At 43.3% G+C, this 20,575-nt stretch overlaps 1 protein-coding gene across 1 annotated transcript in view; it reads left to right on the forward strand.

The window, feature by feature from the left end:
- The window catches only part of LOC135887696 (arylsulfatase D-like), a 40,214-nt gene extending 21,255 nt beyond the window's left edge, over positions 1-18,959 (forward strand). The window contains exons 8-10 of the mRNA XM_065415427.1: positions 6,858-7,020; positions 8,300-8,421; positions 18,589-18,959. Of these exons, the coding sequence (XP_065271499.1) occupies positions 6,858-7,020; positions 8,300-8,421; positions 18,589-18,959 (656 nt within the window). The remainder of the gene's footprint in view (positions 1-6,857; positions 7,021-8,299; positions 8,422-18,588) is intronic.
- Positions 18,960-20,575: the final 1,616 nt, after the last annotated feature.

Consider the following 20,575-nt stretch of genomic DNA (forward strand, 5'->3'; position numbering starts at 1 on the left):
ACTACAGCACCTTTGTCAGTATAGCTATGCCAGCTAGACTCACCCCTGCTTAGTACCCTCTTCAACTCCAGAAGTGTGTTTCAGATTCCTCCTGGCACTGCCAGTATGATGTGCCTTCTCTGGCTTGTCAGATTGGGTTTATATCTGCTGGTGAACCACAGCACCATTCATTAGACTGCTTTCCAGGCTGGTGAACGACCTGTGGTTCATTAATTTTATAACAGTGTAACTCCACTGATTTCATGCCCAATAAGGATAGCATTATCTCCTATGTGGCTGATATCCTTTTCGGTATTAAAATGAAGGAGGAAAACATGGAAATATTATATCAGGTTCTGCAAAAAATAGGAAAGACTGGGTTTAAGGTTAGCTCCTGGAAGGCTCAAATGTGTCAGCAACAGGTAAATTACATGGGAGTTACATTAGGGCAGGAAGGGAGGTCATCAGGTACACAAAGGGTAGAATTATCACAAGCATTACCAGCTCCCACAGATATCTCTACCGTAGGGTCCTTTTTGGGTATGGCTAACTTCTCTCAGGACTTTATTTAGAGCATGAAGAAAAGGTTGCTCTGTTGTATGAATTGCTTAAGAATAGTGAACAGTAATGTGGATTAGAGCAGTGGGAAGCATTTACTTACTTAAAACAAGCCCTAGTACAGGCCCCAGCATTAGCCTATCTAAAAGTGGGACAGCCCTTTGTTCTTCTATTGGCTGCTACTGGGGCTAGGGGCTTCAGCCCCTGTGGGAGGTGAAGGGGCTCAGGGCTTCTCCCCTGTGGGGCACGCAGGGCCTCAGGGCTTCTGCCCTACAGGAGGCCCCGAGATTCCTGCAGGTTTGAAAATATTTATCAGAGCTCTACTCCAGTGGGCTCTGGTTGAACTTAAGTCCTGTGTGGGGCTGTCAGTGGGAGCCCTGCTGCCCAGGACTGACAACCTAGTAGCTCCTGGAGCCACAGTTAAAGTCACCTCCTCCCACCCCCCCCGCAAAATGGTGCCCCTGGGTCATGGACTTTGCAGTTAAAATGTTCACAATTCCACTAAGCTGCTGAGGGGTGCACATTTCTTGTCTGTCTTGGAGAAACCACCTCTGAGTGGCAGCAAGGGAAAAAGTAGCCAGTCAGGGCTGCTGCAGGAAGCCCCTCAGCCCTCTCTGCCCCTGCCCCTCAGCAGGCACCAATCTTGTAGGAGACAGGAAGGAGAAGAGAGAATTCAGTGGCTGGTAGCAGCTCTGCTCTTACCTTCCATCTACTCCTGTGATAAGAGGAAGGCTCTTGTGCCTCTCCCTCGCCAGTATATGGGGGGTGAAGAGCCACAGGAACTGCAGGTGGAGCAAAGGTAGGCCTACCTCTGGCATTTTTGACATTTAAACATGGAGCCATTAAACATGGCAACAAAAAAAAGGAAAGTTGACATCGAAAACCATTCATTTAAAGAAGAATGGACAGACGCTTACTGTTTTATTTTGCCACAATATCCAAAGGATCGACCAGTATGTTTAATTTGTACAGAGACTGTGTCTGTTGTTAAAAGTGGGAACATTGAATGGCACTACAAATGAAGCATGTGGATTTTGACCACAAATATCCACTGGGCTCCCGTTTAAGATCGGACAAGATCACTTTATTAAAGGATGCATATTTTCAGAGCACCAATATTATTTCAAAGTGCTCAGGAAAAGGCAACTGAAACTTCACTGAGCTGTGTCTGGGTAATAGCAAGAGACAGGAAGGCTTTTACAGAGGCAGACATTATTAAGCAGTGTATGGTTACTACAGCTGAAACCCTTTTTGAGGGGAAGAAACACATTGAAGCCCTCAGACAGCAGCCACTGTCAGACACAACAGCTATTAGAAGCAATGAGATGATGGCACAAGACATTTTCAAGCAGTTGTGTGAGAAACTGGAAAATTTTCCATGGCACTGGACGAATCCTGTGATATCAGGCACACAGCACAGCTAGCACTGTATGTCTGTTTTTTTTGATGGAGAGAAATTTGTGGCGGATTTGCTGTCCTTTATACCACATAACAATCACACAACAAGTGAGGATTTGTTCAAATTGTTTTGTCTAATGAAGGTTTTGATGTGACATAGATTATGTCCATTACAACAGATGGCTCTCCTGCCATGATCAGTACTCACTGAATGCTTGTGAAACGTCTGCAAGATCTGAACCCCAATTTGATTTCCTATCACTGTATATTCACCTAACCACACTTTGTGCAAAGCTTAGCAACGAATATGCTAATGCAATGTCAATGGTGATTAAATTTTTCAACTTCCTTCAGTCCAAGTCATCACTGCCACACATACTGTTCAAAAGCTTTCTTTCAGAAGTATCTGCTGATTGCGATGATCTGTTCATAATGACATCCTCTGGCTGAGCAGAGGGCAAATACTAAGAAGGCTGTGGGAAATTTGAGTTCATGTGGAAGAATATCTACCTAACATTCCAGGGAAAGAGGCAGAAGAGCAACATGCATTTTTGAGGGATGGCACAAGCATGAGCTTCCTGTCTTTCCTTGTTTATTTGACAGGACACATTTCAACTTAAAGCTATGGGGCAAAACTGCAATGTAGTGGATCTCCACAGTTGTGTCACTTCATTTCAAAACAAATTGAGTCTCTTCAAAAGTTATTTGGAAACTGGAAAGATGATGTATTTCCTGAGGCTGCTAAGCTGCTGGAACACTGCAGACGTGAATGAGATGGCATCATCTCTAGACAGGCTTCTTCAAACCAGCCAGAAGAGGTTCCAAGAATTATGAAAACGTTAAAGGCATCTCCCTGTTTGTAAAGAACCCATTTGTGGTACAAGGAAATGGCACTTGGTTGGATCAAGCCAAAACATCCTTTCCAGATGTTGAAAAAGCAGAACTACAAGTGGAGCTTTCTGATTTACAAGCAGAGGAAGTGCTTAAGGTGCAGCACACCTATATCTGAAACTTTCTGAACAATCCTTGCACTGGAGTCCACGTAACCACACTTGAGGAAGGTGGCATTTAGCATTTTGACTATATGATGCATTTTGAGAATGCTGGCTCAACATACATGTGTGAGTCATCATTCTCAACAATGAACGACTTTAAATCATGTAATCACTCCTTTCTGACTAATAATCATCTGTGCAATTGCCTCTGTCTTGTCTTGACTGAACTCACTACAAACTTCAAGGCCCTTGTGCATCAGAGGACCTGTCACTTTTCCCACTGATGGTGAGTAGTATAACTAACCATACATTATTCACGCATATTTTATTTTAAATTTGTAGTGCTGTAGAAAATTACATTTTCAGTAGTGATACTACAGTTTTAACAGGTACTTCACTGTAATTATTCATGATTCTTTTGCTTAATGCAGGTATAGGTGGGTGTGTATTTATTATTGGAAAGACTTGAATCATAAAAGCTAGAGTTCATATGTACTAAGTGTTAGTTTCTTTCAAACTTTGATACTTAAAATAAATGAACCACAAAAGGCTTGAAAGTTTCAAATATGTTTATCCATAAACATATATGCCTACAATAATTTTATTTGACAAAACACATTCAAAACTTAAACATTTGTCTAAAAGTGTTTTAATGCTAATATTTGCATCTATTTGATTTTATTTATGTACTTTCTCAAAGTCTCAGGTGTAATTTATTGCATCGTTCTTGGAGGTTATTTTTAAGTGGTTTGATTTTATTTTTCATTTAATGCACTACAAATATAAGCAATAGGCCCTGGGTACATTACACAGCATTGTATGTGTTTGTTGAACAGGGGCACTTGTGGTGTGACCTTGACTATACCTTGATCAAGAAATGTGGACCTTTACAAAAAATAATTGACTATCCCTGGGCTAAGAGCACCCTGAACTGCAATAACATACAGTTAGAAGTGATGCTGAAGTGGCAGCACCCCTCTTCTGATAGACTGTCTTCCCTGGGTCGTCAACAGCGAACTTTCTAACAATCTCTAGACATCTTTTGAATCAAGTTTAATCTCCCTCTCAGGTCTTTCTCTCTGGTCTCTGCCTCTCATCGGTCTCTGGGTCTCTCTCTCCCTCTGCTTTCTGCTCTCATCTGCTCTCTGTTCTTTCTTCTCCCTCTCTGTCACACATACATTTACACTTCTCCTTTCTGCTTTTCTCCTGCTCCTTCTCCTCACATACACTGACCCTCACTGTCTGATACTTACTTTCTCTCTAAAAGGAACTAAGAGTACTTGTGGCACCTTAGAGACTAACAAATTTATTTGAGCATAAGCTTTCGTGGGCTAAAGCCCACTTCATCAGATGCATGCAGTGGAAAATACAGTAGGAAGATATATAGATATAGAGAGAGAACATGAAAAATGGGTGTTGCCATACCAACTCTAATGAGTCTAATTGATTAAGGTGGGCTATTATCACCAGGAGAAAAAAACTTTTGTAGTGATAATCAGGGTGGCCCATTTCAAACAGTTGATAAGAAGGTGTGAGTAACAGTAGGGGGGAAATAAACATGGAGACATCATTTTTAGTTTGTGTAATGACTCATGCACTCCCAGTCTTTATTCAAGCCTAATTTAATGGTGTCCAGTTTGCAAATTAATACTAGTTCTGCAGTTTCTCGTTGGAGTCTGTTTTTGAAGTTTTTTTTGTAGAATAATTGAGACTTTTAGGTCTGTAATTGAGTGACCAGGGAGGATGAAGTGTTCTTCGACTGGTTTTTGAATGTTATAATTCTTGACGTCTGATTTGTGTCCAACGTAGTATCTAATGCACCCAACCTTCTGACCAACAGCCTCACCACTATTTGTTATTTTTCCCGACAATTCTTGCTTCTTTACCGTCAGCTAATGGTGGGATGATATCTTAGTGATGTGCTTGCCTAACACAAAATGGCAGCAAGTTTTCAAAATGGAGTAACTCTAGTTCTCTGCCATCAGAATGGTCTAGGTTTACTTGGTCCTGCCTCAGTGCAGGAGGCTGGACTTGATGACCACTCAAGGACCCTTCTAGCCCTACATTTCTATGATTCTATGTACATAAAGATACCATTTGGCGAGCTTTCACAACTGACAATCTGGTTCATGGTGTTGTTTTCTCACCACGTTATTACAAGAAAGATACAGCAGAAACAGAAGGGGTTCAGAGAGAGACAATGACTAGAAGAATGGAGAGATTTCTGTATAAGAAAAAAAAATGAAGAAATTAGGGCCATTACGTTTAGAAAATGAGTCATACGGGACATAGTATAGATAGAAAAATAATAAATGGTTGGGAGAATATACATTGGGTGTTCCTATTTATCCTCTCTCATAACAGAACTACAATGGAACATCCAATGAAACTGAAAGACAACAAATTGAAAGCAGATTAAAAGACAAAGTTTTTAGCCCAATGCATAAGCAAGCTGTGGAACTCATTGTCATCATTATAAGTCATCATTATGGCTAAGAGCTTTGTATAGTTAAAAAAAAAAAAAGGATAAAACACTTTTATGGACAAGGAGAAATCTACTATTACATTAGATAGGATTTTTTTAAAATTAGAACAGATATGAATCCTAATGGTTCAGAGCACAGTCAAAGACAATTCTGCTATGGGCAGGTTATTCCATCATTGTTCACTAAAAGGTTCTTATACCTTCCTGTCAACTTGTCAAGCATAAAATTCTGGCCACTGTCCTCAGCCCACTGGTTTACTGGCTAAACTAGCATCTTAACCTTGGTTTCACATGTCTGTTTCCTGTGATACTTTTCATAAGTGTCTGTCTGGCTCGCCACATGGTGGCAGGCGTAAAAGAGCAGAGCTAAGGTTATTTGGGTACCTGAACTACATATTTTCATACTTTACGTTTGTTTTTTTAACTTAACTTTGAATTTCCTGAGTACCAGGGTTTTGGTTTTAAACTACATTGTTTTATTAAGGTCCTCCGCTGCAGTTATTTAATACATATTTATAATTTTCTGTGTAGCTCAACAGTGTTTTTTTCCTCTCTGGGAATTATTTAGCATTCTCTTTGGTTTTCACTTTGAAATGCCATTCAAAGTAGTGAATATTTTGAGTTAAAAGAGAGCCAGTTCGTTGTGATGCCTGGGGATTTGGGTGGAATTGAGAGATGATTAGAAGAAGAGACAGAGAGCTCAAAGAGAGGCCATACAGACTACATTCAAGGGCATCGCAACAGGACTGTAGATAGCGTCACAGAGTCTCCTTTGCTGCAGAATATTTATAGAGTCCTCTTTGGAGCTCTGCAATACTTCATATTCCTACATAGCACACTTCCTTCTAGAATTGTCTCAGAGCATCCCTGCAGTTGTAGATTAGTTTATGGAGTGCTTGAAGACTGTCAACTATCTCCCAGAGTCTCCTTCTGCGTCTATGAACCATTTTGCTATGCTCCCTCTACTTCTGGTTGGAACTGCCTGATGAGCCCTTTTTATCCCACGGTTGCTTTCCTGAGAGTCATACGGGATTTCAATCTCTCTTCCATTGACTTTGTGTTTGTTCTGTCAGATGTTGGCAATCAAGGAGCCCTCTACTGTGGTTAATTTATATTTAAATCACAACATTCCACATTAATGTTGCAGATCTGAATTTTGTTTATTTTGGAAGTTTTAAGAATAAAACTGTCCCTCATGCCTCACAACCATGAATTGCCCTAGAAGCCATAGGAGAAAATGGCCTAATATAAAGATGGTAGTAATATTCAGCTGGGAAGTTAGCACTGCCTTTAACCTTGGCTTTCCTTGCTCTCCTAGATTTAGTGAGTTTTATTTTCATTTAAAGAGTGTTTGAATATTGTATTCTAATCTGTAAATTCACAACAACTTGAGTCCCTGTCCTAATGACTCATCACTTGTGGTGCCATTTCTCTTACAACAGGTGGAAAAGGCATGGGAGGCTGGGAAGGAGGGATCCGTGTGCCAGGGATATTTAGATGGCCGGGAGTATTGCCTGCGGATACAGTTATTAATGAACCTACAAGTCTTATGGACATTTACCCCACAGTGGCTCACCTGGCTGCAGGGATAATGCCTCAGGACAGGTATAGAGGCTGTTTCATAAACCATATTTGCTCCATTTCAGTTGAAATGAAAAGATTGATATTGCACATCCTGATATACAGTTGTTTGTTTTTAAAGGGACATTGTCAGGTTAAAAGTCATACAGTTTTAAAAAACAAATGTCCTTATCTTTCCTCCTGCTTAGCTCTACCTATTCAGTATGATTTTAAGGAAAACACAAAGAAGACTGGTTTACTTCTTAATATAAAAATAGGATTAATTATAGTTAAATTCTGTTTTCTTTCATAAACAAACAATAGAAACAAATTTATATGTGTAATTCCGTGGGATGATTCTGGTTTTCTTTAAAAAAAAAAACCAACTCTTGTATTAGAGGTGCATAGGAATTTGGGAGGCAGTAATGATTTGTTAGAGCATAAAGCAAAGGACTGGGAGCCTGGACACCTGGGTCCTATTTCTGGCTTTGTCGCTAATTCAGTGTGTGACTGACAGTGGGCCAGCCACTTAGACCAAAATTATAAAACTTTGGTACTTAGTTAGGCTCCTAAATTCATATTTAATCATCTACATGTGACCTGATGTTTCAGGAGTTCTGAATGCCAGCAGTTCCCATTGACTTCAGCCTTAGTCACCCAAGTTTGAAAGAATGGTCTTCCCAGTGGCTACAGTTTATGCTTTTGTCAAATGATCATGCTAACATACATCACCATGGTGATTTTTTTTAATGTACTTGTGTTGTGAGACCCTTGGAGCAAAGGTGCTGTGGAGGTGTGAGCTATTAAGTCTTTGTTCCACTGACCCAATTAGAGCTGGCTGAAATTTTTCAGACAAATAGTGTATTTGATGAAAAATGCACTTTTGATTGACCTGAAATGATTTGTGAACATGACATGAATAGTTTCAGCCATTAATAAAATGGTCAGAGGAGGGGAGAAGGTGATGCTGTCCTCTGGTTGCCATCCTGTCACTTTTAGCCCCAGCGGTTAGGGTACTCACCCAAGAGGTAGGAGACCCAGATTCAAATCTTTGCTCTGGAACAGACCAAAAATAGAATTTTTCAATTCCCTGAAAAGTCTAATTGGTTGTGGGGGTTTTTTTTTTTTTTTTTTTCAGAACTGCCACTGAACTGAAAAATCAGTTGCTCAAGTCTCTATAGCTGTGGAATCATATATAATTTTAAATTTTGCATTTCTTGATTCAAATGGTAGCTTGTTTAAGAATTGCCATTTGCAATGAGAGTACTGACTACACAATGTACTCACCCCAGTTTGGTGACTTCCATTCTCTCCCTCACATTAGAGTGATCGATGGCCGAAACCTGATGCCTTTACTGCAGGGAAAAGTTCAGCATTCGGAGCATGAGTTCATGTTTCACTACTGTGGGCTATATTTACATGCAGTACGGTGGCACCAAAAAGACAGTGAGTATAAATATTTCCCCCACAACAGGTCAGATTCGATTATTAATATATAAGCAAAGTCAGAACGGGCTCTACCATGACATCTGGTAGTGAGCTGTGGAAAAGGACTTCAGGGACTGATCTCATTTGTATGGGCACACCCACCCTACCTAGCATGATGGGACTGCTTGCTCAGATGATCACTTTGGCTGCTGTGGGATCCCCAGTCTCTTTGTTATTGGGGCAGGAGTAATAAATTGTTGTTATCCTGGTTATGTGAATCAAGGACAGTAGAACTGTACTTGGCATTTTATGACGGAGGGACTCGCCCTCAATTAAGTAGTACTCGCTAGGCAAGGGACATGGGTTCCAAAACCTAGTGAATTGAGAGAGGTTGGGGACAGGTATTTGTACCTGGTAGTGTGGGCCCCAAACACCAATTTGATGCCTCCTCTCTCCACTGTGTAATAACAGGGATAATTTTGACTCCATTAGGAGTCTTGTTACATGCTGCAGAGTTGAAATCACTGATACCTAGGTCTAAGCATTAGACCTACTTTGGGCTAGTGGTGCACCAGCACTGAGGCTCCCCTACTACCAGTGAAATCACTAAAGAGCCGAAGTTACTAAGAGCTGAAATCACTGAGAGCTGTGTTAAGTGGGGGCGGGGGCTGAAGACATGTTGGTGAGCAGCTAGCAGGATGGCTGGTGGGGAGGAGCAGCTAGTGGGGTGGTGAGTGGCTAGCAGGATGGCTGGCGGGGTGGTGAGCAGCTTGCAGTGAAGACTGCAGCAGAACCTATAGCAGTGTGTGCGTACATTTATACAAAAAAACAAATCCAAAACAATATGCCCTACTGCACATGTTTGGGTCCCTGGGGAGAGGACAAGAGGATAAACACATGACAGATATGGGCGGTGGGTACCATAGGCTGAGGGAGGCTGTGCCTCCCCAAAAAGACAGGTGTGGCCCCACCCACATTCTGCCCCCAGGCACCTCTCCTGCTTCCCGCCTGCTCGACATGCGGAAGTGCAGCTCCTCCAGTCCCCCTGTGCGTGGCCCTGGCTCGGATTGGGGCTGCGCCACTCGCCCTCCCGGCGCTCCGGGGTTGGAGGGGTGTGGCTGCTGGCCCTCCTGGTGCTCCAGGGCTGGGGCCGCGCACCGCCCATCCTTCCAGGGCTGGGGGGACTGCAGCCAAGGCCGCCCACCCTCCCGGCGCTCCGGAGCTAGGGGGGCTAGCAGCTGTGGTGGGGAGTGCTCTGGACTCCAGCAGGGGGCGCTCTTGGAAGGGGCGGAGCCTCGGGCAGAAGGGGCAGGGCTGGGGGCTAGCCTCCCCTATTCTGCAGGTCACACGCCACCCATGAAGATAGATCTTATTCACACCGCTTATTGCACTACTAGAAGGTGCTCAGTGATGAACGCAGTACAAAAACCTATATAGAAGAAAATAGGTAAAAATATTTGGGGTGACCTGTTACCTTGATACCGCACCGCTGAAAGTTTCAGTATGGCTGAGTTGGTAGCTCTCACACTTTCTCCTGATACAAAGGAGTGTGATTCATGGCTATTACTAAGGGTTGGATTTTTAAAGGTAAATGTAGGCACGTAAAGACTCAAATAGGACCTTACGTGAGATTTTGAAAATCCACTAGGTGTCTATCTGCATCTTTAGATGCCTAAATACCTTTAAAAATCTGGCCCTTGGCCTACAGCCGGTGCTTTTATTGCTCCAGCTGCAAAAGCATCAGGAGAGCTACCAACCAAGTGATCATGGATACAGCTTATTTTTTTAAGCTTCAGAAGTTGTTTGCTTATTTTCAAGAGTTCCGTTTTCTCTGTTTAACTGGGTTTTCCCTTTATAAGGCTCAGCTGTGAAACATCTTTCTTCAATTAGGCTAATTGACAGCAGCTGTAATGCATTTCTTAATTATGACAACTCCAAAACCCTCAGACAAACAAACAAACTTCCTTGCTGATATATTCTTAAAGATGTCAAGTTCCCCTAAGAAAAGGAGATCTGGGAGCTAGGAATTCCTGAGTTCTAATTCCTGCACTGACACAGATGCCCCTACCTGCATACAGTATAGTGTCAGAATCCATGAATGAGCGGTTATAGGAAATCCATGTTTCTCACTCCTGATGTCTGAGTTAAAGGCAGAAGGTGATGGAGGAGACCGTCCCTTTCTCCTCATTTAAGCACTATCTCTAAGACCTTGAGCAAGTCACTTAACATTTCTACCTTGGTTTCCCCATCTCTGAAATGGAGGTAATAATTTTTAAGTTCTTCACAGGGGTGTTGTGAGGCTTAATTAGTTACTGTTTGTAAAGCCAAAAAGTTGATCTATGCCTCTAAACATTTCTCATAAATCTTAAATACATTTTGAGCGGAATATATCAGCTATTGTATCTATCATATTATGTACATGTATAGCCCCATCACTGTAGTATCTGAGCACCTCACAGTCTTTAAGGTATTTATCCTCACTATACCTTTGTGAGGTAGGGAAGTGCTATTATTCCCATTGCACAGATAGAAAACTGAGTCACAGAGGGTGACTAGGGACAATTTTTTTAAAGGTATTAAGATGTTGTTGTTCATTGTTGTGAAGCCTATGGGCCAGATCCTGAAAGGTATTTAGGTGCCTATCTGCCTCTTTAGGTGCCCAAGCCCACCACTTAGATGCCACTGACATTTTCAAAGCTGCTCCTTAGCTGCCACCTAACCCCAGAGGTATCTAAATCCCCCAGGCTCCTAAAATTTCCACTAGTCAGCATTTGCAAAAGCCCCCTAAGGCCTGACACCATGTCACAGCTAATAAGCAGCTTGGATCCTTCTCTCAAGCCAAAGCCCTGAAGGCCACAAAGGTAAGGAGAATTGTCTATATCGTCAGTGAGGTCCAGTCCCTGTAGTTGTGCTCTGAGCACGCTGAAATCTTGATGCCTGTCAGGCCCTGCTGCAGGAGGACTAGATGCAGGCCACTGGTGGAGTGGGGCAGCACAGCACCCACACAACAGACAGCCATGGACAAAGAGAAAATAGGGCAAAGCATGAGAGAGGCATTGAGTGTGCAAGAAAGAGGGACAGTTTGGTTGCTAGGGTGTGGGCTAGCTACAGTGGCTATGCTGGTCTTGGTACCTAACTGCATGAGAGGGTCCATGCCAATATCCTGAGTGTAGGGAGGCATCTGTTAGCCTGGTGCACTAGGTCAGCTGTTTAAGTGTCTATGCCCTTCTCCTCTGCATTTTGATCCTGTTTAAGTCCTGATGCTACCCCACGAGCTGCTCTGAACCCTTGCTCACTCCGTAGCCCAAAGGAATTCTCAGACTAGGAGTTTCCCTGCCTCTCACCCCAGTGAACCTTCCAGATCAGGCCTTTCTCAGGGCACCCTTACCAGATTGGGTTTCACACAAATGACAGTCATGGGTGAGCAGGTCAGGAATTTTTGATGCTGGGGTGGGTGTGCATGCATCCCCTCGAATACTCCACAGCCCAAGGGCTAGGATACTCATCTGAGAGGTGGGAGGTCTGGCTTCAAGTCCCTGTTCTGAACCAGACAGAGAAGGGATTTGAATGTAGGTCTCCCACATCGCAAGTGACTGCCCTAACCACTGGGCTATTGGCTACGATGAGATAGGTTCACTTCTCTGTCTCTCTTTTCTCGTGAGAAAGGGCTGACCTGGCCTAGACACAGAACTGCAGCAGGGGAGTCACAGCTGAGAATTTCAAGCAGAGATGGGTGTCTCCCTCCAGCCCATCAGTCAGGTGCGTACAGGCTCAGATCAACTGAGTTCGGTGCCTAAGGACCTTTCTGAATCTAGGCCCTAAGCCCTGAGTTATGCTCCCAGGCTTCCTGTACAATGCATGGGGAAGAGTTAGGTGCTTAAAAAAGGAATTTGTAGAACCTGTCAACTGAGAGGGGAGCCGCCTAAGCTATCCAGGAGTGAAATGGAGCAGAACTTAAGGCCTAGGTTAACAAAGGGACTTAGGCACAAATCTCCCATTGATCTGGGCCTTTAGGTGCCTAATTGATGGGCTGGAAGGAGGCTCTTATCTCTCCTGGCAGTAAGAGCACTCCCTCAAACTGTAGGAGAACCAGGTTCAAATCCCCACTCTGCCTGGTTTAGAACAGGGCCTTGAACCCCAGTCTCCCATCTCTCAGATGAATACACATTGCTAAAGAAAATGACTGATTAATGAATCACTGTAGGATTAAATGGGGATGAGGGGAGACAAAGATAGTCTGGAATGTAGCCACCCCAAGTTTAAAGGATCAGTTATCTTCTATGAACAAATGTGGCAAGGAAGCTTATTGGCTAAAGTTTGAAAGTTTATCTGAATAGGAGAGTGTGTTTTAAAGAGAGGGAGGCTGGATTGGTTTAGATTTCAGAATGAATCATTCTCCAAACATACAACATCAGCTGGAGTTGAAGCCTGGCTCTGTATCTTAGCTGCCTGGTGACTTAAATGAGCTTCCAAGAAAATTGATAGTCAAGCAGGTATGTTATGAAACGTTCCACTAGAGGGCAGTGGTACACTGATAAATTCTAATACATGCCAAGCGGGGGGGTGGGAGGAGGGAGCGGCGTGTCCATCAATATTGCTTTGCTTTGAATTGTGTTATAATGCAGAGATGTTCCAAGCCTCAAAGTGCTTCAAAAGAAGTATTTCCCCCTCCCTCAGACCCCCTCCCAATGAGTGTTTCATCAATCTCCAACTTGTACTCCATTTAAATCCCTATGTTTCATTTTCAGACGGGTTCTGACTGGCCATGCTTTAACTGTTTTCCAGATTTGAAATTTAACAGATAAAGCTTTTAACAATAAGTACTAAAGGACTAGTGAGCAGACCCACCACAGCCCTGAATGAGATACAGAAACAGACAAGTGGCTACATATAAAAAGAAAATAGGTATTTGAATTCCTAAGTCCCTTAGATGAGGACACTTGGGCAGATATCCTGACAACTGGGGGCCCCACCTCGTCATCTCCTGGGAGAGACATTCAATGGGATAAAAGCAATGGACATTTCTTCTACACATCAGTTTTTCTAACAACGTGAATCCAACGCTCTTCCCATCCATGCAATCTCTGAGAGATGTTGTAGTCAAATAGGTCCCTGCACACACATTTTCTGGGACTCCCCACAGATTAGAAATTTCTGGTATTGCACACACAATGGCCTGAAACTGTTTCCAAGACCCAGACAGATAAAAATGCAACTAACTATATTCTGGCTAATATCCCCATGCAGCACCTGCGAAACAATACAAAATGTCACAAGTTTGAGAGTGGTGATTAGGAAATGAGTCAGTGTAGTGTGGCTCACAAAAGAGAATCCTACACTTAAGGTGTAATCCTACACAAAGTATAAGAAATAGGACAATTCACGGCCCAAATCTGACCATTCTGGGCCAGGTTCAAGAAAGGATGGGCCTTAAGGGAGAAGTCAGTATAGAAACCAATGGGGCCTTTGGCCCAAACCAAAATGCTGAAGTGCAAACATAAAATGAATCTGCCTTTGTAGGAAAATATGTGAGCACACCAAGCTTTTAATCATCTAACCCTATTGAGAGGCAGAGTGGTCTAGCAATGGATAGGGCACTAAACTGGAAATCAGGAGACCTGTGTCTTTTTTTCTTTAATACATTTAATTTGGTTTCAGAAAGCATTTGGAGCAATTTTTACTGTAGTGGTTTTAGGGCATTTACAAACCACACATTTTAGGGGGGAGGGATAGCTCAGTGGTTTGAGCATTGGCCTGCTAAACCCAGGGTTGTGAGTTCAATCCTTGAAGGGGCCACTTAGGGATCTGGGGCAAAATCAGTACTTGGTCCTGCTAGTGAAGGCAGGGGGCTGGACTCGATGACCTTTCAAGGTCCCTTCCAGTTCTAGGAGATAGGTTTATTTATTTGTCTATTGCCAACTCTGCCACTAACCTTCTGTGACCCTGAGTAAGTTACTTCCTTATCTCACTTACCTCAGTTTTCCCCCTCTCATCCTTTATATTGTCGATCTCTAGACTAAAAGCTCTCCAGCGTAGGGGTTGTCTGTTACTATGTATTTGTACAATTGATCTCAGGACTTGACTTGTGCCTATAGCTGCTATAGTAATATAAAAATAATGATAGTCATGTATATTGATGCCCTATTAAGCTTTGTGTTTAGACTGGCTTACGTGTGTTGCTGTCTGCTACTTGGTTTCAAATTGATCTAATGCACCAAAATAACTTTGCTTCCTATAATGTACCAATAATGTAACAATGGATTGTTAATTGCTCTCATCTTTTACCCGTATAACCTTATGTATATTCAGTTGACTTAACTGCATACAGAGTTGTGTACCTTCCTAGTTATCCCAATGAAACACAAGATGGTTCTATAAAAAATGAAGCATTCTGCACATGTATATCCGCTCCCACCTTAGTCACATAAGAGAGAATGCAAGATAAAATGTTTGGGAGGAATCCCATAGCTACTCAAGCAATCTTTTTCCCCACAAAATTGAAAGAAAAAATAATTTGCTCATCTGGCTGCATAACTTATACGTGCACGTCCATTACAGACATGCAGATCAGATATATTCAAAATGTGGGTAGGTCTGAAATTCAGGCAGGTGAAATGAAACGTAGTTAGACCAAAAATTGTAATATTCCATGTAATTTAATCTGAAACAAAAATCTGTGCCTTGCTCAGATCCATTCCTTTCTGACAATGCAAGAGAAATCTTTGGAGTCCAATTGATTTCTCTGTGTTGTTCTGCTCATTTTAAAATACATCACGTTCATGTTCTACTTATTGTCCTTTCATGTATGTATTTTGGGCTGTCTGGATGTGAAGCCATTGTATCTTTCTGTCTTCTAGTGAGGACTCATCAATTAGGCCCTTCATCTAGGCTGAGAGAGTCTTTTGTCTATATGTTAAAGAGTCCTTTCCTCTATCCTGACACAATAGGGCTTATTAGAGACACTTTCTTTCTGCTTGTTAAATTGATTATCACCAGATGGGTTTGAGAGTTATTTAGATTCAAGAAACAGTTTTTCCTTGGACATATTACATTAACATGGTACCCCAAAATTAACACACTTCCCTCAAGTTCAGGCAGGGTTGCTTTAACTCCGATTATGTGTTCCTCTTTGTCTGTCTGTGCTGGTTGGAACCCCTGCTGGCTTCTCCAATGCTGAATTCTACTCAGCTTTCAATATTGTTTTTCCCCATTGTTTTCTGGGTTTTTCCTTTTCTTTTCTAGACACTCCAGTTGTTTGTCACAGTCTCAGTGCACCCTTCAGCACTAACTAACAGGGAGACAGATTCTGCATTGCCCTGCATCTTGTGTAGTTTATTTAGCATTTTCTACCCATTTTGCACAGATGTAAATAACTACACAAGGTGCAGGGCAGTGGAGAATCAGTCATAAGTAGCCCGTCTAAGTAAGCTAAATAGACAGCCAGGTAACTGGGCTAATATGGCCCAAAATATTTAATGAAATGCATAGCCAGGTTAATTTTTTTGAACACATATCAATGACATAATCGGTATATAGATTATATATAATATAGACTATCTATATATAATGAGAGATACATATCTATCTATTGAAAATGTATCTAGATATACTACAGTATGAATTCACATATCTACATATAGCCAAGAAAAAAACACATACTGAGAAATTGTTAATCTTAAACTTCAGCTACAATTAATGGCTGTGTCCTTTATTTATCAATCCATCTTTTGTTTTTATAATTTCTGCTAATGTCTGAGAGGGGAAACATCTGTGTCTACCATATTTCCAAATACATTATTTTAATCCAGAACTACAGAGGAATTCAGCGAGAAGTGATCACACCAAAGAAGTTCTGAGATGCAGCCTGAAAGCTATAGTTGTAATTTACAACTAAATTAAGATATATACCCATGGAAGGTGTTCAACTGGAGTATTTGCTAGATTTTTAGATGCAATATTGTTTCTACCACCTTTCTCCTAATAGTTTTTGATTAGCAAAAGACATCCTGGCTGCAGCAACATGTGACTCACTCAGATCGCGGGGTAAAGCTGCAGCCTCCCAGTCATGGAGAACAGCTCAGGGCACAACAGAAAGCAGGAGAGTTCAGCAGATTCCACTGAACCAAAAAGAAAATGTCATATATACAGAACGCAAATGTAGGCTTTTGTGCTGCATGCATTACCGAAATGGCTCAGAGTGTTGAACCTACCCTTCCGTCATTTAGGCATCACGTCTAATCTCTCTCTTGTGCTGGACACAATCACCTCCTCCTTCTAGAATGATTTAAATTACAGGGGATCAGGGCCTAAATGTGTTACCATCCGATGGCTGCTACCAAGTGGGAGCATGAACGTTTTTTATGTGGACCTTGGGCTTCCATTTTAAAAAAACATGGCCCCGATTGTTTATAGAAAATAAAATTATACTAATGATAAATTAATAATAATAATGTATGCTGTGTAGTTGTAGCCATGTCACTGCCAGGATATGAGAGAAAGACAAGGTGGGTGAGGTAATCTTGGAGTACATTTCCCAGACCTGAGGAAGAGCGCTGTGTAGCTTGAAAGCTTGTCTGTCTCTCTAACAGAAGTTGATCTAATAAACGATATTACCCCACTCACCTTGTCTCAATTAATAATGTCACTCAAACAGCTTTGCTCAGATCAATTGTATCATCTCCCATCGGAGCAGGGTATACGGGGGGGGGGGGCGGCAAATCTCCTGTTGAACTGCAGTCAGTTTCACTCTTAACACCTTGTAATTTTTCATTATTAGCCAGCCTCCTGCTGTCATGCTGCTACTTTCCTCTTTGTTTGATATAGTTCTGTTCAGACTATCGATCAGCGGCTGGAGAGCCACTGCTCTGTGCAACAGCTCGGTACAACATGCTGCCATGGCGCTGCAATCTAGTGTTCATCACACTGCGTTGAAAACAAGTTTCTGTTGTATTATTATTATTGGGCTACAGTGGAGATCCAGTAAACTGCCCTGCTTTCAAGACGAGGCTACGTGATGAGACTGGAAATAAGTTGGGACCAGATTCTGTCTGGTCCTTCCGTGAGTGCAAAGTGCAGAGAGAGACCATAAAGATTTTTCCCTTGGGCAGACCACGTAAGGTCCAGGTACAATTCCCGTCCCTGCACTCAGACTGCAAGCACTGCACCCTTCCATCTCCCCTGAGGGTGCACACAGCTCCACAGGGGCAGGGGGAAGAGATGGGACTCCCCCACCTAAGGCACCAACCACCAGAGCTAGCTATCGCTGTAAGAGGTATTATGCTATACCCATAGGTGCTGGAACTGCAGCACCCCCTGGCTTGAAGTGGTTTCCATTATATACAGGGGTTACAATTTGGTTCAATGGCTCTCAGCGCCCCCACTATGAAAATTGTTCCAGCATCCCTTGCTACACCCTACAAAGGGGAATAGCAGAAAGTGTGCAGCACATGTGGGCCTGCAAACTGTGGGAAGCGTTTGAGTCCCTGAGGGAACACATCACAGTCTTGCCCCAGAGCAGCTTCAGCTCCCTCCTTACCATGTGCTGGGAGCCCCCATGCTGATGAGAATGTTCTTTGAAAGCTATACACAAGTAGTCATTTTAAATAGGTGGCTCCATCCATACAAGACTCTCACTGACTCCCAGTGCCCTTGTGACTACATTGGGAATAACACTCTCCCTCTGGCTATCTGGGGCCCACTGGACAATTCTTAGGGACAGTCTTTTGAGCTGATAGTCTGCAAAGCAGAGAGAGGGAATGCAGTCCAGCTCGTAGAGGAGCATTGGTCTTGCATAGCAATTTATAGAGCAGTAGCTGGCACCTGCAATGCACTATATGCAGTCTACACCCAGGAAGATCTAGTCCTTGCCTCATAGAACTAAGTTAGTCATCTCTAGCAGGGTAATGAAGGTACCAGTTGCTGTAAAAAGAAATGCTTTTAAACATGGTTCTACAGATCACCGCCTTAGAAGAACAAAAATAACCGGTTCATCTGCTTTTGGAAAGGGCTAGTTTGGAATTCAGGTAGTTCCCAGTAGATAAATAGTTGCATGGTCACCTTGGCTTGCCACTTGTTTCCTATGACAGGGACAGAAAAAAAGCCTGTGCAGGGAAAATACTGCCCTTAGGAGAGCTCTGTCTAGTTCATGTCCATCTTTGTTACTTAAATTGGTTTCTCTCCTGGCAGGTGGTGCACTGTGGAAGGCTCAGTATACAACTCCAATATTCCAGCCAGAGGGTGCTGGAGCCTGTTATAGAAGTGGATTGTGCTCTTGCTTTGGGGAAGACGTAACCCATCATGACCCTCCTTTGCTCTTTGATCTCTCCAGCGACCCTGCTGAGATCAAACCTCTGTCTCCTGCCACTGAGCCCCTGTTTGACACAGTAATAAGCAGAATAGAAAGAGCTGTTCAGGAGCATCGCCAGACACTGACTCCAGTGCCTCAGCAGCTCTCTGGGTACAACAACGTCTGGAAGCCCTGGCTGCAACCGTGCTGTGGGACATTCCCATTTTGCTGGTGTGACAAAGAAGGTGACAGTCACCAGGAAATTCTTTAACCAAGGAAAGAACAGGGAGGCAGTCAAACAGCTAGTAACCTGAAAAAAGAGAACAACACTTAAATGACTTTGGCTAAATTACACTGGACTACTTGAAACAGACATTCCTCTCACTTCTGATTCACCCTATCAATGCTCTGTTCAGTAGACCTGGCGTCTGCTTGATTAAGGCCTGAACATAATCTCTGGCCCAAATTCTGTTTCAGTTACACCAGTGCAATTTGGTCCTCAACATCAAACTCAGGCTTTGGCCCCAAATAAATCAACTGGAATTTCTTTTTCTACCTTGTCAGCAAATCTGGTTGTCTGCCAGGCCATGAGTCCCACGACAAAAAAGGTCAAGACTTTTAAATATTGGGTACCTAATGTTAGACTCTTAAGCCCATAGAGAGATGCTGTAATAAATGGCTTGATATTCTGAAGTGCTGAGATTCCGCAGCTCCCACTGAATTAAATGTGAACTACAAACAGCACAGCTCTTGAAAATGATGCACCACATATGTTCTGTATTAAATTAGTTCTCACAGCTACTTCAAGTGTTGAACTTCATCCTTCAGAAAGAGATGACTCAGTAGCTGCTTTGACAGGGCTGGTACCAAATTTCACAGGCAGTGGGTATGACTATACTGCAAGGAAAGCCCAGGGTTAGTGAAACTCAAGTCAGCTGACCTGTGTTCGGTATCCCTGAGCTTGAGCATCTATATTGTACGCTATCCCTACATTAAGACTTTTCTAACCGCTGAGTGAACCTGGGACTCTGGCAGGGGTGAAAGTGGGCCGGTACAGCATACCGGTAAAAAGTGGTCACCGATACCAGACCATACGCAGCTAACGTTAAAGCGTTAATGTCGTTGCCCCTTTTGCACACACACATACCCCTGGCCACCAACGGGCGGGAGGGGGGGAGGAGCAGCAGCCCCAGGGCTGGCGATTTAAAAGGGCGCGGGGCTCCTGGCCGCCGCTACCGCAGCCAGAGCCCCAGGCCCTTTAAATCACCGCGAGAGCCCTGGGCGGCATGGGCCAGGCAGCACAGATGGGCTGGCTGGAGGAGGCTGACCCCACGCATCTCTGCCCCTTCCGCCCAAGGCCCCGCCCCTTCCTGGGGCCCAGAGCCGGGCTCCCATACTGGTAAGTGTTTAATGTTACTTTCACCCCTGGGTTCTGGCAGCCACACTGCAATGTACAGCCCCGCATGAGGCGGGGCACTAGTGCCTCTGGGATCTGGTTAGTTTAACTCGGGTCTGCACGCTGCAGTGTGGCTGCCAGAGCCCCAAGTTCAAGCAGAGGTTAAAAAAGTCTTCACAGAGGGGGATAATCACTGAGGTGTACATGTACTACCAAACTGAATGCACATTTGTTTTTAAATACAGGGCCATTATCAACCAGTGTGAGGTTGGAAAGTTGACTGAAGTGGTGGCAGAGGTATCTAAGGCAATCAGGCATGTATTCCAGCAGTAACTGCTGGCTTTGTGAGAATGGGGTTTCTTAACTGTGGGGGAGGAATAGCTCAGTGGTTTGAGCATTGGCCTGCTAAACCCAGGGTTGTGAGTTCAATCCTTGAGGGGGCCACTCAGGGATCTGGGGCAAAATCAGTATTTGGTCCTGCTAGTGAAGGC

Source organism: Emys orbicularis, chromosome 1 (genome assembly GCF_028017835.1).
Source record: "Emys orbicularis isolate rEmyOrb1 chromosome 1, rEmyOrb1.hap1, whole genome shotgun sequence".
Taxonomy (NCBI): Eukaryota; Metazoa; Chordata; order Testudines; family Emydidae; genus Emys; species Emys orbicularis.